Source organism: Cylas formicarius, unplaced genomic scaffold, assembly GCF_029955315.1.
Source record: "Cylas formicarius isolate icCylForm1 unplaced genomic scaffold, icCylForm1.1 PGA_scaffold_8__14_contigs__length_24414737, whole genome shotgun sequence".
NCBI lineage: Eukaryota > Metazoa > Arthropoda > Insecta > Coleoptera > Brentidae > Cylas > Cylas formicarius.
Window position 1 is genome coordinate 22235895 of NW_026844361.1, and position 22473 is coordinate 22258367.

Consider the following 22473-nt stretch of genomic DNA (forward strand, 5'->3'; position numbering starts at 1 on the left):
GGTTTGACCGTTATCCGGGAATTTGTAACAGCGTTGTCACTCCAGCGGAATAAGTTCTCGTACACTACGCATGTTCTGTAATGTGTAATTTAAAAATATACAAAGCAATCTTTGATTAGACTAGCGAAAATCAATTGTAATGTTTCTATGGCCCAAGCAGTTTTTGAAAAATCGACACGTGCGTTTCTGGAGATGGCGGAACAGATTAAAAAAACCATATTTATTTCGAGAAAACACAAGGTTCTCCAAATATTTGAAATTAAATACACAAAGAGTCACTAAAAAAATAAAAATAGGCTTCCTCGCCAACCGTTAGTCTGATTTTGATATATTTTATTAATTCATTCTTCGGCAACAATGCTGTAACAAAATGTTATATACAATTTACTTTGGACTTATTAAATACAGTTAGTTTGGTTAGTTACCCTACACTTAGGGTAGTTTTTCATTCTTTTTTTAAAAAAAATTAAAAGATATTTTATTTATATTAATAAATATCAATGATGTCAACGTGAATGTGAATTTGTTCAATTCTAATTCATAACCTACCCGTTTTTAATGAACTGTTTTTCAGTCATTGATTTGACTCGTACTCGCCATCTCGAAAAATTCCCGAATTCCAGAAATAACATTTTGCCAAGGCATATTTGGTTCAATATCACTATTTTTGAGGAGTTAAAATGTAGGATTGCTTTTGGCGCATTCACTAGGCACCACCCTGTGTATTTCAACTGGGGAAAAATTTGGGATATCCCAAACGTTTTATACGGGGTGCGTCCTAGACGTAAGGAATGTCATTAAATTGCGTGTGATGGGTGGTTTGACGTTCCGGATGTACCGATGTCATGAAGAATTTTAAAAATTTTCGCCCATTTGATATTGCCCCCCCCCCACGTTGGTATGCAACCGAAATTTAATGAATAAAATATTTTTTATGCTAATTCTCCGCTCATGGTCTAGAGTTCGATCCAAAAATTCCATACATTGTATAGTTAAGTCCTAAATATTGTTCTTCTGTAAATACGGTATTATTTTTGAAACTCAAACGAATTTATTGGGGTTTTTACGATGTATATGAAATATTATAGTATATTTTAATTATGTATGTTTTATTTGAAGCGATACAGATTTTAACGATTTAATTCAATGTTATGTCAACGAAATCACTAGTTTCAAACAAAAGATTTTAATACGGACTTTAATTCCATAACATTTTTATGCAGCAACAGTATAAGTACAACGCATCGCAAATGTAACATTTTCCATATTGACACCGATAACTTCCAAACAACTCTCAAATGAGTTCTTCTTAACGTGTCTTCCGTCTAGGATCCCTGATATTTTCCATGATATTCACCACTTCTAGAGTTTGCCACCTCCTTCCTGTCATAATATGGCTTAGGTGTTGATAAATTATTTTTAATATTTTAGGGGGTAGCTAATTTACTGATGTCTTGTGCACCTTGGTAATTTTAAGTGAAAAGAAAGAAAGGGCATACTAAGGATAAAAGAAAAAAAATGAATCTACGTTATCTCTGATAAGCTGGTGAACTGCTATACAACGGAGGCGTAGAATATGTGACCCGTTTAGCAAACAATTTAGAAAAAATAAGAGCTGACTGCTTCCCCATTGGAGTTTAATTATCTATTCGGATTTTTGATTTTTATACTATCAAAAACGAAATTGGATTAATTTGGCCTCCTATGAAGTCGAAACCATAGTCGATTTCCGCGTTATAATAAAATTTCGAACTCCGTTTTAATGAATTAAATATTCCACCCCCCTTCCGGACGAAATTCTACCTCTGCCAGCTCCCCGCAACCGCCCTATCGTGAATTCCTCGACGCCGCTAAGAAGTAAAGATCAATTTTACTAACGTCTTCCGGGGGAGAGGGTTGCCGGCAAATTGAATGCCTTTAAGCGGCAATTTATATATTTTATACCTTCCAAGGTTGGGGGGGGAGAGGTGGTATGCAAATACTGGGAGGAATGCAAACGCGTTGGAGTTTGCGAATACCCCAAACTACTAAAGAAAGCCGCAATTTATTTCTTTCAACGTGGCTGACGTTGAAACATGGCGGTGCGTGTTATTCTATAGGATGAAACAAAAAAGCGTGAAATTGGTTTAACAAATACAAAAATATATTTCCAAAGCACCACTTTGCATCTGGAAATAAATTTTATAAGGATACTATTTTTAAAGTTAATCGAATAATAATGATCAACAAGAAAAACAAACATTTAAATAACTCCAACCCCCGTCGTTAACGTCAAACGATTCAGATGGTCGTCCGTTTAATAAAATAATGGACGTCTTTCGTGAAAAAACATAAGGATAAATGCGAAGGGAAATAAAGCATCAAAGAAAATGCACATCCTCGTTAAGTTTTTCTGCTGGACAGGCTAGATCAGCACTTTTTCTTCTAGCTTTTATACGTCCTGCCATTGGCGTATCAGCGATTTTTACATTTTACTTAAACACTTATTGTGTAATTTATATGTTCTTATATTTAAATACCTAGCTTTTTTAATTTACTTATTTATTATAATTGCTTAATTTTGATTGCTTTACTGCTTCATTTGACATGGCGTACACAAGAGTTAAATTTTATGAATGACATTTTTACTTCTAGTCCAGGGAATTTATTTCTAACTAAGTACAACTGTACTAAATATGGGTAAACAAAATTTGCAAATAAACAAATAAATATATAAATATTATCATAATTATAGTGGGGAAAAATTCGCGGAGAAAATATTTAATCTGAAGGAATTAAAAAAAATGTGGTATTATAATTTAATTTTATTCTGTTAAAAAAAGCCGTCATAAATTTATAATATTAGCAGCCATTTCTAGCCATTATTGGCACTTTAATAAAAAACGAATTTTCTCTTTGCATACAATATATACATCATACAATCAATACAACATACAATTATAAAAAAAAAGTGTGAAGGTTTTTCATCTAACTCTTCCAGTTCTAATAATTATTCAACAAGAGTTAATGTCATTCACATTTTGACCGTTCACACGACTCTCTATAAAGCTACGCAGAGGTCCGTTTTTTTTGTTTTGTTTAAATATTATTACAAATTTTCTCTCTATTATGAACCATAACTTGCCGCGCCGCTACTGAATCTCACTTGAAAAATGGATCTTTTTCGGAAAGGAAGGCTAATTGTAGCGCACCAGGAAAAGGAAAGAATAAATTTCCGGCCACCGTAAACCTTTTTATGGCCTTTAGTCTCTAAATAAAGTTGTCTGGCGTTACTATATAAATTGGATCGTTCCACTTCGATTTTCTCTAGCAGCAGTTTGCGTTAAATTTTAAATTATTTAGCTTTAGCGCCCGACGACGAATCGGATTTACTCCGGGAAATGCCAAGATGAAAATCAGGCGTGACCTCCTGACTAAAGTACATAGACAGACAGACCCTCTTCATAGGTACCACTACCGATGGGATCTGAGGTAGGAGTACCTACAGCTGACTATTGATATGACTATAGATATGATAGTAAGAGAGGAAATTGGTGGCCTTATTTTTTGTTTGAATTAATGATAAAATTTATTTTATAATTGATCGAATGCATCTTCTTCGTGATAAATAGGTTTTTGGACACACTCAAAAGAATATCTTGTCGGCTGCGGATTATGAATCTGATATTTGAACATTGAACGATGCAAAAGAGATCAAACGCAATTATTTAGGAACCCGACTTCAACAGTTTTAAAGAACTAAGATTTATTAAGATTATTTCCTCTCTAAGGTCTTAAAGGGCATCTCGTTTGTTTGTTTTGTTTGTGGTTGTATTGTATTATATAACAACTAATACTACATACAGTAAGTAGCTGGTGAATAATTAAGAAAATAGTACTGTTTGTTTTTTTTTATTGCATTCCTTTTTGCACCCGAAAATGCCGAAACGTACACGGTACATAAATATTTGTTAAAAAACAATTTCGATAGGAAAATTCGTATTTTTAAATATTTTGTATTCAAATATTTTTCTCTCAAGGACGATTTGTTGAATAGGATAAGACTTGCGTTAAGTTATCAATAGATGATATCTATGGAATCCAGTGGGGTCTTACGTAATAACGCCAATACCACCTCACCCCTAACTGACGCAAATAAATCTTATAACAATTTAGTGAATGAGTACGTTTTCAACCAATCGACGGACACATCGTTCCGTGGATCAAATACAATCAGCACGCGAAGAAAAAGAGGAAAAATGGCGACCGCCTGTCCGCGTTAAAGACGTCTTCAAAATACCGCGTTCGCGTCGAAACAAGAAGTTACTCGGAAGTTCCGAGAGTCGATTCAAAGCGATCGCCTTCAATTTGTTTCACTTGTCAGCTTCGGCACGGTCTGCCGCCCCTCGGGGCCCCCATTCCACGCACAAACGTATGAGTTTTCGTCATGTACTTCGGGGGTAGTTTTATTGCCAATGACATTTCGTCGAACGTGAGGTGGCGAAAACTTTTGGCGGAAGATTAAATCGGACGGATCGGATCGAGGTACACGAAATGGTGGCGGCGGAGAAACTTTCATTAACGCGGTTCAAAGGGCCCCCGATCGCCGGGCAATTCGACACTAGCTTACAGCGATATTTTATAATCGATAGACAATTATTATTTCCTGCATTGTTTGTTTTCAAATTTCTCAAACTTAGATCCAAAAGACGCCAGACGTATAATTTATCAATTTATCAATTTTTCTACTACCTAATTACACACCGATCTAGCGTGCGGGAAGCGTCACTACACCGCGTCAGTTTCGTTTCCCACAGATTCGAGCGACTTCCGCACGTATTGTTTTGCGAAAATGTACCCAAAAACTAACGGTCGTAGAAAAAGTGTATTAAACACCCGCTTGATTATTTAATTACATTAGTAACAATATGGCCAATTTAAAAATTTGTATGCACTTTCAATCATCAACGCAAGTCAAGTTTACAATAAATTTCATTTTTTTATTATCAGGTATTGTATTTAAAAACATAGTGAAACTAAACTCGAAACTATGCAAATGAAGATTAAATATTTTAATAATAAGAGAACCACAACTTAAAGTAAATAAGTAATGCCGGGCAGACATTCTCATTCTTAATTCAAAGGCGACTAGCAATTTTATTTCCTATGATTAAAATTACGGCTTTGTTTTAATTTTATTTTTTTCCATTTCATTCATTCCATTAGGTCCCTACAAAATATGTGGTAATATTGCACCTAGATCATGAGCAAAATCTTAGCTGGTAAATTAATTCCAACACTTTTACCTAAACAAAATGTAATACTGTTACAACCTACAAGTATTAAGAAAAAGAAAACAATATGGAATGGAATATCTGAAGCACAGAGCCTTACACTTTTGGAACATACTTTAAGTTAGACTGGTCACTTTCGCTAATTGGCGTACAATTGTAGAGCCTCAGGTCCCAGTTTAAAGTATCCTCTGCTATCCAGGCTTTGATTGCTTTTCTTGCTGATCGGTTGTGAAATTATTAGGAATGTTAGGAGGTTGATTTTTCTTTACCTTCCAGTCCACTATGTCCTGATATCCATGTCAGTGTTATCTGATTACGCCAACCTAACACGGATAGGGCCTCTCGGCAGTTCCTTACATCTTGGATGAGCTCTGAAGTATGACTGTACGAAAATATATTATTTCTTTGCTTGCAAGTTGCTTATTTTAGAGCATCTTTGCGCAGATCTCAATCGCGTTTGCTTCCCCTTCAAATATACTGGTCAGTGTACTGCCCCCATCAAGTCACCCCCCTGCTTGGTATGAGTAGGTAAATTTAAAGAACTGAGGACAATTATTAATTATTATTTCCGTTAGAACTAAATTGAGGCTAATTATGTCATTAAGTTATATAATGTCATTTCAATATCACACTCTAATGTCAGCGTTTGAACTATAAATAGCAATAGTTGGAGTTTTGTTGATGTCCGAAATAGACTAAAAATGATTTTAATTTAATGCTAGCTTATATATTCGGGTAGGCTTTTGTTGTTATCGATTCATTACAATATACCGGTAGTGTTTAATCTGCCTTACGTCGTATTTTCTATTTATTGCACTGCATCAACAAAAATATACATGAAGAACGGAAAAGTGCAACGGCTGAACAGGCGCGCTGTGCAAGTCGCACAAAACGGTGGCAGTGCGTTATTAATATTTTTCCAATGAATAATTAACACGCGATTTTTGCCCGGAGAACGGCAATTACGATCAAATTAATCGGGATAAATACATTTATTGAAAAAAAGTTGTTATTAAAACCCGTTGAAAAAATCGAAAGAGTTATAATTACAGTTTGACTTGTTTATCACTATCGGATTCGATTAGAAATAGGAAATATTTGTTTAAGGAAACCAGTGTAACGGACAAAAAACAAAGTAATGAGACTTTTTCTCCGCTTAATGGCGTGTCGGATTGAATGTCTCGGTTTAAATGACAAATGGCGATCGAATTCCGTAAGAATTCTTAAGTACATACGAGCCGTAATAATTACGCTATCGAACAATAACTTCAATTCGCTGAGGGATAAAAGGTCCAACGGCCTCAGGTGTGTCGGGCGGGGGGGCCGCGACGCGAACGACGCTTTGGTTTTAAGGTCTAGTTTCTCTACCGAAAACACAAAATATCCGAAAATAGCCGGAAAACCGATCCGATTTATTTTCCGGATCGCGTTGACACGCGCTATGCCTCCGACACCTCCCAAGCCGTTAAGGCTCTCCGCAACTAATTAATTTCTCAATGTGTCGCATTACCGAAATAACGACGAACCATTGGCGTCGACTAAAGACTTAATCAGTGAGTGAGTTAGCATTCCGATGTTTACTGCAGAAGAATAGCATTTACGATACTGGTAATAATCAGTTAATCTCATAACAAGAATAATAATAATAGTAATAAGATACACATCCAAGCAAGCATGGAAAACTTACGGAAAACCACTAAATGCTTCAACGTGACATTTATGCTCTAAAAAATGACACGTTCCTTATTCACGCAGGGTTTTTAAAAGTCATGTATCGACCCAATGTTTTCACGTTGCTTTGCAAAAAGGTAAAAAAAAATAACGGTCGTAGTAAAGTTATGGCATTCAATACACATAATATATTTCTCTACGATCAATATAAAACCGATATTTGGGGGCTTCAAATATGTCGAATATACTTTTTCTGTGTTTCTAACTCAGTATGTGGTTATACCAACTACGTAATAAAAATCGTGCTCTATGCTCTATGTACGCAGCATTTCATATAGCGTTCTATGAAGTGGAGAAAACAATACCATTTTTGCTTCAGCATTTTTACAAATGACTGTCCACAAATAAATAAACATGTTTTTATATTATGATTAATAATAGGGGTTATCGAAAACATCCCTAAGCAGTCCCACCTGTAACAAAAAATCCAAAACTTACGTGGATGCGCAAATCAGTATGGAATTTTTTGAGAAATCCATTGAATATACTCGTTTCAGCATGCCAAATATCAATTTTCAAAAAAACATAAAAATAAAAAAAATAATAATATATTTTATATTTATCCCAACCGCGTTTTAAATAATTAATAAAATATTTTTACATTTACTGGATATTTTAAATTCTATATCCCACAGTTTATTCATCAACTGTTTGCAGTTTTTGTTTCGCCGAGAACTTGAAGGCGTGTTCTAAAATACTGAACACACAACAAAAAGTTAAATCTAAAAATACTAAGATATGTAGGGTTACTACAGGGTGTTTCGTACCCTATTCCTTTAGATCTATGCGACATTCTGAATTCTAAGATTTCTAAATATTCTTAAGGAATTTAATTTATTTTCTGATTTTGTCAGGTATCTTACGTTCATCCTATTAGCCGGATCGAAAAGGAGAGAGATAAAGACTGAGTGAGAGTGGCGGGGGTGGGGAGGGAGCGAGGGAGAGAGAGAGAGGCACCAAGCATTTGTTATAAATTTTGAAAATAAATTTTACCTCTAAGGGAAGACTTTATTTCGTATTTCTTACTATTACTTTTCTATTACTATTATTTGCTAACAGTTATCTAATAATAATAATAATAATAATAATAATAGACTTTAGACTTTATTGGCCATTAAATACATTACAAGAACAACAAATGGCAAGTCACAATATCAAACACATTCTAATAACATTCATAGAGAGCAACATAATTATCAGATAGACAAACACCAAACATTGAAACAAAAATTAGGTAAAAAAAAAGTAAATAAATAAATAAATAAATTCCCAATTAGTATTATGGAGACACTCGTGACGCAACACGGATGTACTCATCTGCAGTATAGAATGCGTTCTCCAATAGAAATTGTTTTATTATATTACAAAATTTAGTGAATGGCAGATCCTTGACAACGGTTGGTAGAACATTGTAGTAATTAATGTACAATTTATTTAACTCGGATGTGCGCAGCCTAGAATGGCCCTGGACAATTAATTCAGATCTCCTGGTGTAGTGATTGTGGCGATCACAGTGCTTAGGCATATCGTTCTTTAGCTCATGTATGAGAGTGACTGTATAGTAAATAAAAAGTGATGGTAAGGTCAAAATATTAAGCTTTCAGCGAGCAAGAGTTCAAGTTTTTCTACAAATATAGAAAAATTGCCTCTAGAGCCAGTGCGATAAACATTGATTAAAATAAGATTAAGCACTGGTATCTCCACACCACAAAACTCTGCGTGAAGATCCAGACAATATTTACTCAGATTAAGACTGCTACAGGCAATATTATTTTTAACATATATAGCAGTTCCTCCTCTGAAGGTACTCAGACGACAATAATATCCAACTAATTTATAATTGTGAACCTTAATAATATTAAGCAACTCCTCACCATTTACAAAATGTTTACAGAAACATAGAATGTCAAAATCAATAGAATTTAGATATTCAGTAACCACATCGAGTTTACTTAGGAGACCCTGCACATTGTAGCTCAAGATATTAATGCTGTTCCTACCTCCATCGGTAGTCTTGGGTCGGGATTCGCACTCACTAGACGTCTCTCTGTTGATACTGGAATTGGATCGGTTTTTTCTCTTGTCAGACGCCTGGGGAAAAAATGATTTATCAACACACCCGTGGGCCAGATGGAAGTATCCAGAATTTTTTGCGCTTCGTGATCCATGGCCGATACCCTAAATGAGGAGTAACTCTCAGGATACATTGATGGGACCTGGAACACTTCTACTCCACTAACTATCGGTGCTAGATATTGTCGGACCTCCTCAGCTTTGGTATTCGGATGCAGTTCAGTAATGTGAAAACTGATTTTACGTTCAGCAACTCGAAGTGCACATTTAGAGTTATCGCTAAGGGATCCTTTAAGCGGTTTGACCCTATCGTTTAGGACTCTGGAACTTTTGCGTTTGGACCCACCATCCAGTTCTATTATTTCAGAGCATATCTGACGTGACACAGCCTCACTGACTGCACTAGATAGTTCTTTATTTGTAATTTTATTCAGGTGCTCCGACTTGGGGGCGTTTTGCTTAATTGGACCTGTCTGTGATGATTTAGCCCTATTTGCAGAATCCAGAGTTTGCCCTTCAAGGAGTCTGCTGCTTTTTAGTAGGCTCACCATAATAATAATAATAATAATAATAATAATAATAATAATAATATAATATATAATAATAAGTTATATTACTTATATGAAACCTGGTATTCCAAGATAAATGGACCGCCCTGTACGTAGCGACTAATCATCCATCTTTCCAATAAAATCATGAAATCAAGTAAAATATTTAAACAAAGAAGACGCTCGCCTGTAGGTTTACAAAACACAGTCGACTGCACCCACCGCAATTGTAGACTGACAAACGTCGGAGGCACAAAGTTACCCACGGTGTATATATAAATAAGCCGTTTTAAATGTACGCTCACCCTTTCGGGCTAAAAGGCACACCGACGACGTTGTTTTGTAAACATAATTTGTTCTGAGGCGAACCCCGACACACTCGCTGACGATTATAAGTTTAAGGCGAGAAAAAGATGCTTCCAAGCTTTTAAGACGGAAGAAGGTCGTCGAGAGGGACTGACTCTTCGTACCAGGTTTCACGAAAAAAGTTTCAGCCAATAAAAAATAACCCTTTAATATATTAAGGTAAGATCTAATTTAGCAACTCGCAGTCTAAAAGCATCAATCAGTAATTTTTGTTCTTGATTGAACATTAAATGCAGAAACAAAACCTAAGCTTATATATGCTCGAGTAGTGACATTTATATGGGTAGTAAAAGAGGCCATGGCATCCAGCAAAACTTCACTCAGTAAGGTTGAAGGTTGAACTAATTGAGTCTGATATCGACTCTATTGGTTTCAGTTAAAAATCATTAGCAAAATCCAAACTTGAAGGCAAACAACAAATTTTATTTATATCCTAAATACACAAGTCAAATGGCATGGGCTACAGAGCAACCTTTGGGGACACGCCAACAAAACATCTATGAATGAATATGAAAATACACCGGCCCACAGATAGGTTAATAGATTTTTTAATAGTCAACTGCTCAACGCCTTATAACAAAAAGTTGAATAAACAACTATCACACAAACAAAATATATCTCAACGAAATTTTGAGATATTGGAGAAGGAGCTGCCAGGGCATGGGAATAGAGATAGATGACACAACCACCTTATACATACTACATTTTGCACGACCGGGTAATTATAGCCCAGTACAAGGAAGATCTAGGATATATGGCAAGAAAGCTTATTGAACAATATGAAAAATGGGGAACTTAAAGAAAACAAAATATCTTGGTGGAGTACAACAGGAGCTAGACCTAGAAAACGGCAACAAAATCGAAGCATGCGAAAAATATGTATACTTGGGATCAGTGATGGATCATAGCGGACGGACTGAGAGAGAGATAGAAAATAGGCTTATAAAAGGAAAACAAATTATTGGAGCTTCAAACTCCGTTTTATGGTCGAAAAACATAAGTAAAGATAGGAAACACCAATTATATAATACCGTCTTTAAAAGTGTCCTATTATACGGATGTGAAACATGGCAACTAAATAAAACAGAAAAAAAATTAAATACCATCGAAATGGAGAAGATCAGCTGGAATATCTAGCCGCGATAGAATCACCAACGAAAGAGTAAGAGAGATCATGAAAATAGAGAGAACAATTGTAGAAGAGCGCCAATTAAGATGGTTTGGCCAAAGGATGGATGATCGAAGAATACCTAAGAAAATGACGAGTTGGAGGCCTCGAGAAAATAGAAAACGGGGAAGACCTAAAATAACGTGGGAAAAAGGTATAGAACGAGCCATGTCAGAACGAAATTTGAGACCAGGTGACTGGAATGACCGCCGAGAATGGAGACTGGGAACCACCAGTAATATAGCAATATACCATATATATAAGAGAAAAGTCGAGGGAAGAAGAAATAATAAGATAAAGCGTACTGAATTCAGACAAAGATCCTATCACTCACAGTCCTCCTTTTTGGAGCGTTACTGGTATACAGTGGTGCACACGCTTGCTTGTGAATGCAGCAGGTCGTATCTTGGACAGATCAAGCGTTTTCTAAATGTACGACCCGAAGAATACAGAAAACAAGAAAGAAATGATCAGGGATGCCACAGCATGTAAACAACGTCTTCAGCAATCTAAGGGGGACCGGCAACCACCAGTAATATAGCAACGGTGCTAGAGCCTTTATTAGGCAATTGAAGCGCTAAAAGTATGTGTACTTTATTTTGCTCCGATTCGGTTCAGGTTGTAATATGCTCCTGTTATCTGCGATCCTATTTATGCCATCCACAAAAACTAGCTCGGCCAGTAAACCTGGATTTGACCATTGTCTCTCGTATTTAAAAAGCATAATATCACGGAAATCAAGTTATATCACACTGATTGGCAATGGTAAGTTTTGCATAAAGTTTATGTTCTCTTATTTAAGTATTTGATGTGTAGTTTGAGTATTTTTTTTTTAAGTAGAGTCAATAAATATAAAATAGAAGTTTGAAAGTTGTTTTAAAATTAATTTTATGCGATTTTCGGTTACAAAATGCCACGGACTTGTAAAAGTTCCTCAGATTGTTTTTGCGACATTTGTGGGGAAAACATACTAAAAACACAGCGACATGTCATGACCGATCTGGTTAAAACAGCTTATTAGCTATATTTTGGATTTTCTATCGATGAGCGAAGAACGTTGAAAGGTTGGCTTGAAGAAAGTCACTTTCAATGCCAATGATTTGGAGTGAGCCTCAAAATCATGAGAATGATTGTTATTTCGGCATGACATCTACACGAGGATTCTCGAAAAAAAATAGAAATAAGATTGTTTATCCGAACGTCCTATCTGCAAAGAGACCAAATCCTCGTGATAAAGACACTCCACCTCCAGTTCCACCAGTTAATGAGGAGGCTGAAAATAAAAATATTTCAGGTCTACAATCTCAATCGAGTTTTCGTTCTGGTAGTACATCTTCATCTCCATACACTTTATCTGGATCTTCATGTCCATCTACGCTTGAACAAGGCGACTTAAATGATCTTGTTAGAGACTTGGGACTTTCAAAATCTAAGGCACAGTTACTCGGATCAAGGTTAAAACAGTGGAATCTATTTACTGTAAAACTCAAGCCGCCACATTTTTTTATTTCCCTATAACAATTTATACTTTAATAAGACTGTTTTTTGATGAAATAAATATTAAATTAAAAACCTACGTGTGGTACTTATTTGTATATCAGATTCCGTGTTTAGAGCATAAAATAAGATGAATTCATGCATGAAAACAAGAAGGAGAAAAAAAAATTGCAGACCAGTGTTATTTAAATAGGGTTATGTTATTTTAGATTGTTTTAAACTACAAATTAAGCTCAACAAATCAAAAAGTGTTTTGTACTTATAATAATAATAATTTACGCGATTCATGTTTTCAATGTTTCTTGTCGTGTAATTGATATTATTCTGTTGCGCAGTAAAAAAGAAAAACTCCGCCGACGAACAGGCTAGATCATTCGTCTGTCTGAAACGTTGTGTACTAACCAAAACTAACTTGTGGGGATAAGACTGCTGATTATAAATTATCCTATTTTTGTTAATAAATCGTCATCGGAAAAAGGGAAAAAAAGTAATAATTAATCGAAGGTCCCCGAGGAGTTTCGCATGGGTATTACAACACTTGGTGTTCCAAAACGAAACGAAGTCTGTTGTTCTGTACCCAAACGAGGACAGCGTGATATTTTTCGCTTGTAAACTGCAACGAGACAAAATACCTGTCAAAATCGTTCGAACCGATTCGTGTAAAGGCCGAACCGATAAATCAGATCGAATCTATTTTAAATTCGAACAATTTTTTCCGTACAAATTAGTGAGCCGATCCCACCTTGTTAAATAAATTAAAAAAGCGTTATTATTGGTCACGAATTCGCAGTCCCACGTCATAAACGAGCGCGAGCGTCCTAGACTTTTATAAACAATAGGACACGACACGTTCGTTTTTGTTTATCGCGCGGGGCGGGGGATGGAATTGCACATAAATTCCCTATAAAACCAAAATCGTGTTACGCGCACACAAAGAGAAATATAATTTAATAAAATAAAACTGTTGAGAAATTTTCAACGGAACCTGATTTATATTGTTGTCGAGAATGTGGATACATTAATAATTTCCGTTGTCAACGGGTATATATACACACACTATACGAAGTATGTACGTTAAGAAACACCTTAATTAAATAAGTCGCCTCCCATAAACGGTCCTCTATTGTTTTTCTCGGTCGTGCTTTCCGCGTATTAATCAATTAAACCGCTGTTGGGGCAATATCTAAACGGACATTATAAATAATAAACTAAGTGGAACTCCGAACCGGCTGTGGCGGGCCAGCAGTGTTGCCAAGGATTTTATATGGCCTTAATATGAAAGAAAAAAAGTAGAGTAACAATTTTTTATTATTTTTCAATATAATCCCCCTTAACTTCAATACGCTTATTACATCTCTTTATTAACAACTCAATCCTTTTAAAAAAATATTCTTTTGGTTAAACCGCCGTCCACGTAAGTCCTTTTTCAAATATCCGAAGAAATAATAGTCGCTGGGGGCCATATCTGGACTATAGGGAGGGCTATCTATCTGTTGGAACCCACACTCTAAAGTGGCAGCTTGTGATACACCAGCAGTATGGACAGGTGCATTATCGTGCAAAAGACGCACGCCTCTGGTCAGTTTTCCTCGACGTTTTACACGTATGTAATTATGTTGCGTAACATTTACCATTGACAGTGGTATTAGTTTCTTTCGAATCTATCAAAAGAATTCCTTCACAATCCCAAAAGATCGTGACCATCACCTTTTTCGTTGACTGGCACACTCTGAATTTTCTTGGAGGTGCTTCACCCTTACGACGCCACTCCATTGATTCTTTTTTCGATAGAGGGTCATAATAGAGAACCATAGTTTCATCTCGCGTCAGAATAGTTTCCATCACTGGCTTTGGTTCCGACCCACAGAGGTCCAAAAAAGACCGCGCACAGTATTCGACGATCAGTTGTTTCCTTGACCTTTAAACGTCGATCACTCAATACCACCTCTTCCACAATCGCAACAATATCTTCCGTTATGACCTCCACTGGTCGACCAATTCTTGAATCATCTACAAAGGACTTCTGCCCTATTCGAAAACGTTTTGCCCATTCTTTCACTACAGAATACGAAGGAGAACTTTGACCGTACACACCATCCAGCCTTTCTGTAATAATTTTAGGTGCTAACCCTTCTTTTGTCAAAAACTTTATGACTGCTCTATACTCAATTTGCGTCATTTGCGATATTTTTTCGGACACGTCTTGTTTAAAATGCTGTCAATAAAAAACTATTACACGCAAGAATTCATTTTTTTTTTCGCAGCCTACTAAGATATATATTTAAAAGAAGACAAAGTTTTATCGTGATACTGGAGCTGAATGTATGTCAGGCCGGGAAATTTTGGCGCTAACCTCGTATGATTTTTATTAAATGGTACAAAGATGGGGTTTTTTCTAAGTTACGATATTAAAATTGTATTTATTTATTTATTATCCACTCTCGGTACAATAGAACTAATCATCTCAAAGAACCATGCGATTATCCCATTATAACCCAAATATAAAACGAAAACAGTATAGAATTCATAATTACATCACATGAAGCTTCAAAAGACTCACAAAACTATCAAAGCTATGGTCAAAAAAATCAAGGTGATATGAGTCCTGTCGCAAATGGGATGAACGAATTAATAAGCTGATAAAATACGTATACCTAAACGAAATTGAAAGAATCCATGAAGAAAGCAATATGGGACAATGAACTTAACAAATAGCTTAAGATCTACATGATCACTTCTAACCCTCAATGTGGGTAGTTCAAATCTCTCCTTTAGCAATTTAAAGTCATAGCTGTACCCGCCATAGGGGATTTCGTAATCTAATAAAGGTCTAACTAAGCACTAGTATCTAATAGCAGAAATACTTGTAAAGTCTGATGTTGTTGCTTGCATAAAGTCAAGAATACTAAGCGCTCTAGAAACTACTATATCTAGGTGACTAACAAGTGATAAAGTAGAGTCCATTATTACTCCAGGATCACTGATGTTTGATACCTGAAACAATAGACAGCCATTTGTACCATGGATGAGCACTTATATTGTGAAGATTCATGGTAAACCAGAGGGGTTAGAAAAATTATTGGAACAGATATCTTGGCAACTTGAAACCTATGGAGAAGACCACCATCATCCAAGTCGTGCGACAGATGGTCAACATGAATAACCAGATTCAATTATTGTTAAAAAACAAACTGCTCGTCGATTAATGAGCTTATAAACTATTATTATTATCTTTGAAAAGTTGTTATTGTTGTTGGGTGGGTTTTAAATTACTAATTTATTAAAATTAATGTGAAGGAAACGGGAGAAAACAAAACTACAAGGTTTTAAAAGCGTAGAATTCCGTCAGGACCGGGGCCCTTATCTTAAGCATTTCCTCACCAACAGTTGATAGCGAAATTTCAAAATCCGATATTTAAATATGAATGAAAAAATGTATATCTTGGTGAGAAACGTTTTTCTACGTATATACCGACTGAAAAAATTTGGTAAAAAGATCAGGCAGTTCAATTCAAGTGCCCGGGAATTTGCGTTTGGACACGTTCTTGTGTTTCACAAGAGCCTGAATGTATAATATGTGCTGTATCAAAGAGGGCCGAGAATACTAGCCGCATCAACCTGAACTATGTCTGACCAACATTTCCATCCTCTCGCAGTCAACACTCTTCCAATACAAAAACATTCCAAACTATGCTGGATGTTATCTTATTAATATTTTTTATACTAAAAACCAAAATTTATACGACAAAAGAATTCACAAATGTGGGTTAAATTTAATTATAAAATTAGTAATAAATAATTCAAATTGTTTAATATAATATCTCTAAATTGTATTTGTTTTTATTTACTTGTCTCTTTACATATATTTTTTTATCGTATTATACACTATACAATACATTATTGAAACTTTATTTAGAGATTCTTAAAAGTAGGTTTACACTGCATTAGCAACTTTGCCTCCTCTACAAGATATTCATTCATTCATTCAAAGTTGGACAGCTACGCTTCTAGATTGATCTCGCTCTTGATACACACTTCTCTAATTTGAAAACTGTTCGGGCTTTGTGTACCTATTTTAGGAAAATTAATTCTCGACAGACTCGCATTTATATTTTGACCACCCGTGTTCGTTTTACGGGTTTTTAACGGTCGGGGCCGTTTTCGATGGGTGTGTTTTTATATTTTCGCGAGACCTCCCGCGTATAACATCGGTATAAATTTTAGATAACCTCGCCAATATGGTTAACGGCTCAAGATGCGATCGAGTCGAACGACACCCGAGCCTTTTGGCGAACCTGCAAAAACAAAATTAATGCCGCGATGTTCGGCTTGTCGTTGTCTTCTAGCGTTTCCAATCAGATAATGGCTCTCTCACTCGACCGGTACATTTATCAGAGCACACACGGTATGTTCGTTTAAACTGGCGCGTACCAAACACCCACCATAAGAGTTAAGTAAAGTACGCGAAAGTATTTTTCACCATCAATTTTGATTAACCTCCGTGTAAAAGAGACTCGGTAAGCAGTTCTTCTAGCAAAAACTTAAACAATCCTCCTGTAGAAAGTTACAGTAAGAATGTCGAAAGCGAATTTGATTATAATTTTTCCAAAACAGACTCTCGCCTCAGCCAACAGCATTCCAGATCCATTCTCCTACATTGAATGCCGATACTGGTCTTACTCTATTAATCACGCGATGCTATTGGTTGTGTGACGAGGTTCTGAAACTAACCAATATTACTTGCGAGTTCAGTGCGATTACAATCAGTTCAAAAAATGATTCCATTCTATATTAGATCTATTGCTAAAATGCCAAAAATGAAAAGGATATAGGGAATCTTTCAAGTTGTACTTTTCAAGGTCGTCTCTTTCAACAATATTGATGTTTAAAGGATACTTTTTTTCTTTGCTAAACGTTAACCCTTTCTTTAAAAAAGCGGCTGATCTAAATTGTGAACTATTGCTAGAAAGATACAACAAATCAACAAGTGGACAGCCTAGTTTCTAAGTAAAATGTCGGCGACCGATTTTTTTTTTTATCTGGCAAATAAATATCTGGTCGCCTAGTCGAAACAAATTCATTTACCTTGTTGGTTGTCATAATACATTTTTGAAACTGGGAATCGGGGATCCAAATCTCAATCCAGCTCCCATCTTTATTATTCCACAGGGTTCCCATCTGGGACCCTTTCAAATTGACTAACACTAATAATTAATATGGACCACACTAAGCATTGAAGTGAGTTCTTCTGCAGTGTCCCTAATATTCACCAAAGAAATAAATAAATATTTAAAGAGCTATAAATCTTCGTAATGACATAAGACATCAAATTGTAAGTCATATTTCTAAATTGGCTTTAAAAAACCAAAACCAATCGAAAAATTCTCAACAAATATGCAGTTGTAGCAGTTGTTTGATTGAATGTTTTCTTTAAACATTCTTACAATGGCCACTAGACTGAGAATTGCCAATTAAATAAAGAAGACAATTTATGTTGTTGTAGATCCCAAATTCTGCCGTAATTTTTATTTAATTTTTTTTGCATAAAAAGATATCGAGAAAGAAAACTACACCAATGATGAAAACTTTTAAAGATACATTTCGTGGTGTTTCAAGGAGAACCGTGAGCCACAATTTTAAGAACAATTTCAGTAAAAATTTATATAAAAGTTCGATTCCAAATTAAACATTCGGACAGCTGTAGTTCAACCCAAAATGGCACAACAACCCGGAAAAAGTTTGTAAAGCTGTCCTTCCCGTAACCACCTTTTAATCCAGTTCTTTTAACCAGAGAATGAGTTGCACATTGTGCGAACTTTGTTTATAATTCAATGTCGGCTTCGATTCGCACATCGCGTTCGTTTTAATTTGCGGACAGTTTAAACTGAAACGCCTTTTGTATTGTACGGGCTTACGTTGCATTTCGTTGGCAAAAAAAAATAGCGGCTCGATCTGCCAATCCGATTTGCGATGCTTTTCACACGTGCCCTCATATTCATAAGCCGTACTCTACCATACGTATTCATTTTAAATACCGTCCCCGCCACTGACCCCTGGGGTTACCAACAGTGAACTCCATCTAATGTGCAATGGGGCTGATAATGCAGCCAATAAGGATTTTGTGAGGCAAATTTTATTTAGAGGAAGGAGGATGGAAGAGAAGTGCAATAAGATATTTTATATATATTTTTTATATTATATATTTTTCTTCTTGAAGCAATTTCTGATAGAAGTGACAATTTATATATGAAATCGCGCCAGTATGATTTTTTAAAAGAAGGTCTAAAAATTTACCGACTTTCTTTCCCATTGCGTCTACGTGAGATGAATGCGACAAAAATTCTTGTCGTCGGTGTATAGCGGAATGATGACAATTTTTTTGAGACCGACCGAAATGGCCAGAACTGGCAACCATGCTGATTCCCGCACTATCCCAGGGGTTTCCGCAGACATAACTCGATTACTACGGCACCCCGAGACTATTATTGTTTTATGAACATAATCTGATCCGGCGTATGTGGATCCGTCTTGTAACAAATCGCAATTACGACGGACCAATTACCGCGGCAATCGAGACCTTAATTACGGCGTACGTATTGCGCATTACGCGGTCCCGGACGCCAGTTGTTTAACGGTAGATTGCGGGTAAAAGGTTGCGCGGGACGGGGGTTAATTAGAGCTTCAAATATTAATTCGAGTTTAATTGGGGGATTCGTTCGATTTCGTCCGGGCTAATAGCGGCCCAAACGTACGCGGGGCAATGATTGCGATGCGGTTGGGAAAACCAATAAGGGTCTGCGACAGTCCCGCAACTTTTGGGCCAAAGATACCTTCTCTCCTTCGTAACAGCACACAGTGGTAGTTGATATGAAATTATGATCGATATTCAATAACAGTATAATATTTTGAGGGAAGAACTTGCCCGCTTTCGCAAAACATCGTGCTCCTGATATTCGCAAAATCAATGGAATTTGCGTGCACCCTGTATAAAGTTCCTTTCAAATATGCACTCAACCTACCCACAAAGTCACGTCAAACTTTGGTAAATGTGAAGCTTTGTGCCAGTAATAGCGACCTGCAACCATATTTTTACAAATATCTCGCGTTAGTGGGATTTCAAAAGACATATTTATTTGAATCAAACTTTTATTGACTGGCCGTCCATTAAAAAGGTGGTAAATATTTATTTCAAAATGTCGTAAAATTCAAATAAATTTTTTCAAAATTAGAAAAAAAATATTATAGACCAATTTATTTGTCAGCACCAAAACAAGAGCTGAATCTTTTGATTTGTAGACTTACATGGGAAATAAAAATTCGAAACGTAGTAGACATTCGCACGATGTGTGTTCAAAAAGTAAGGTGACTTTGAAGTTTTATGAAAAAGTATTTATTTATTCGTGAAAATTTATGGTGTCCCCTTCCAAGTGATCCTTCTCCCCTCGCCCAGATACAATCCAGCAATTTTTTCTTTATGTGAGTTGTTTCAAACCTCCCTCCTTTCATGGGTTTCATGAGTTTTGGGAACAGGAAAAAGTCGCAGGGAGCCATATCCGGTGAAAATGGTGGCTGAGGCATGATTGTGGTTTTGTTTTTGGCTAAAAAAAAAATTAACATGCAAACTGGCTGAATATATTAGAGACATACCAAGAAATATATCGAAGATTGAATGTACGTAGCCCACCCAATTACCTTACTTTGTGATCACACATCATCTATCAGCGATCGATATAAATATATACGAAAATGTAGATATCCTATCATTGACTACATAATCAGAAAACACAGAGTTCACTTAACTGTATCGGGATTGTGGTTTCGCATAACACAAATAAGAAAATTCGTTTATATTCCAATATGAAAACATAAAAAAGGCAATTAAGTTCACGTATGTGGAGATATTGGCTGGGAAAAAAGGACCAAAACCATAGTTTACAGAGGAAGTGGCTGAAAAAGGGCTACAGCGAACAATAAGTTGGACAAAAAAATGGTGTGAAGAGAAAAAAAGAAAAGTCTTTTAGTTGACACAAGTCACAACTACAATTCCTACGCAATGTACCTCAAATATTCATTCGCAGAAATCACAGTTCCAACAGATAATTTTTAAGAGAAGGAAAGCTACCAGTTCACAAAAGAAAGTTTTTCAACCATAAATATACAAGTTGCTATAAACCTCCAAGAATAGACGGGCAACCCAAATGGAAATTTGAGTATACAATCAATGTGTGTTATGACCACAGGGAGTAAACTATGTTTCAAACATGGTATTATGATAATAATTGAATAATACTAGCCCCATGTGATGACCGACGATGAAACAATTTTAATAAAAGAAAATTAATTACAATAAGGAACCCCTTTCCAATAACACTACTGTGGATCTGGATTGATGCCGTTAATCCTACGAAGAAAAGTAGCCATGACAATATATACAACAAGTGTAAAAACAAATCCAAAAACCCGAACTATTCTCGGATGTACATGCTTACTCTAGTAGACGAAGGATTTGGCAGAAATACATTGAGAGTATCTCAAAAAATTGAGATTATCCTACCGACGGAACCAGTAGATGACGGCGAAATCGCAGCAGCAAACTACTTGGTAACAAGAAAAAACAGTTCAGACAATTCAGGATTGGCGAGACACCTGGAATGGACGTCACATTCGAGAATCAATACCAGAAGTAAAACCAAAATATGGATCAACAAAACTAGCCAGACCGAAAGCATTACGAGGTTTAATAGTGAATGTCCAATACATAATATACAAAGGCCACATAAAAGAACACCAATTTTTCGAGACAATCTGAGACATCTTATTTAACCTGTACTATAAGTATTATATTCAAAATATTATGAATAATCCAGGGACATATGTGCGTGTCTGCAATAAAACTTGTCGGATTTTAGTGGGTAAACCTGAATTGCACGACTCATCTGGGAGTGACACTCCCCTGCGCTTGCTACGTAAAGGATTTCGCCTCCAATTCCCTTAAAAAAAAGGAATCCGATCGGTGGTTTCAGCGCTAACAACCAATCACGCCGTAGTAATCTATGGGCGTTTGGTTTTAAATAAATTTAAATCTTCCGCTTTACCGCAGTTCAGCGAAGCGGCCAATCCCATCTAATGAAAACCTTTTTAGCACTTGCTAAATATTAATGACCCTCTTAACCCTTTAGTCTAATTAAGGAAGGAAGCACTTAGCTACCGGGAGTACGTAGCTTATATATTAGTTAAGTCGTTGCGTAGGTTTCCGCCTCGAGAAAATGCCACGATCGAATGCAATATGTGACGTAAATTAATTAAAACAAAAACCGAAAAGTCGCATTTAAAGCGCAAAAAGCATCTAATATTAACCCCGTATATATGGGTATGCATATTTAATGCCGTTATTAGGCGAGAGCGAACGACCGGGGCTCAAAATTCGAAACCAAAACGAACAACCCCTTTTTCTATTATTCAACGACGCGCCGATTACAAAACAATTTCGTGTGGGGGTTACTTAACACCAAATACTGGCACTGTTATTGGTGGAATTTGGGCGGCAAAGGGTCGCGTATGAATTATTCTATAACGACTTTGTATAATGATAACGTTAAAAGAAAAATCGTCGCTCACCTTGTTCTGCGCAGGTCCGATGCGACAGTATTGCCAGGATAGGCAATGTGCGCAGCACGAAACCCATGGTCGGGGGAAAGTCCGGCCCTTAAGGCGGACTTTGGCCGAATGCCGTTATTTCATCCTGAAAAAGAAAAACAAGAGTGCCGTTATAAATAAGTAACTTTCAGGACAAAAATACGGATAACAAATAAAGAAT

General features: G+C 36.2%; 1 protein-coding gene across 5 annotated transcripts in view; it reads right to left on the reverse strand.

Annotated features, from left to right (window-relative positions):
• Window positions 1-22473, reverse strand: part of LOC132706855 (ephrin type-B receptor 1-B) — a 340303-nt gene that overhangs the window by 163960 nt on the left and 153870 nt on the right. For all 5 annotated transcript variants that reach the window (XM_060678452.1, XM_060678456.1, XM_060678453.1 and 2 more), the window contains exon 2: window positions 22275-22398. In XM_060678452.1, the coding sequence (XP_060534435.1) occupies window positions 22275-22341 (67 nt within the window). In that variant the 5' untranslated portion in view covers window positions 22342-22398. The remainder of the gene's footprint in view (window positions 1-22274; window positions 22399-22473) is intronic.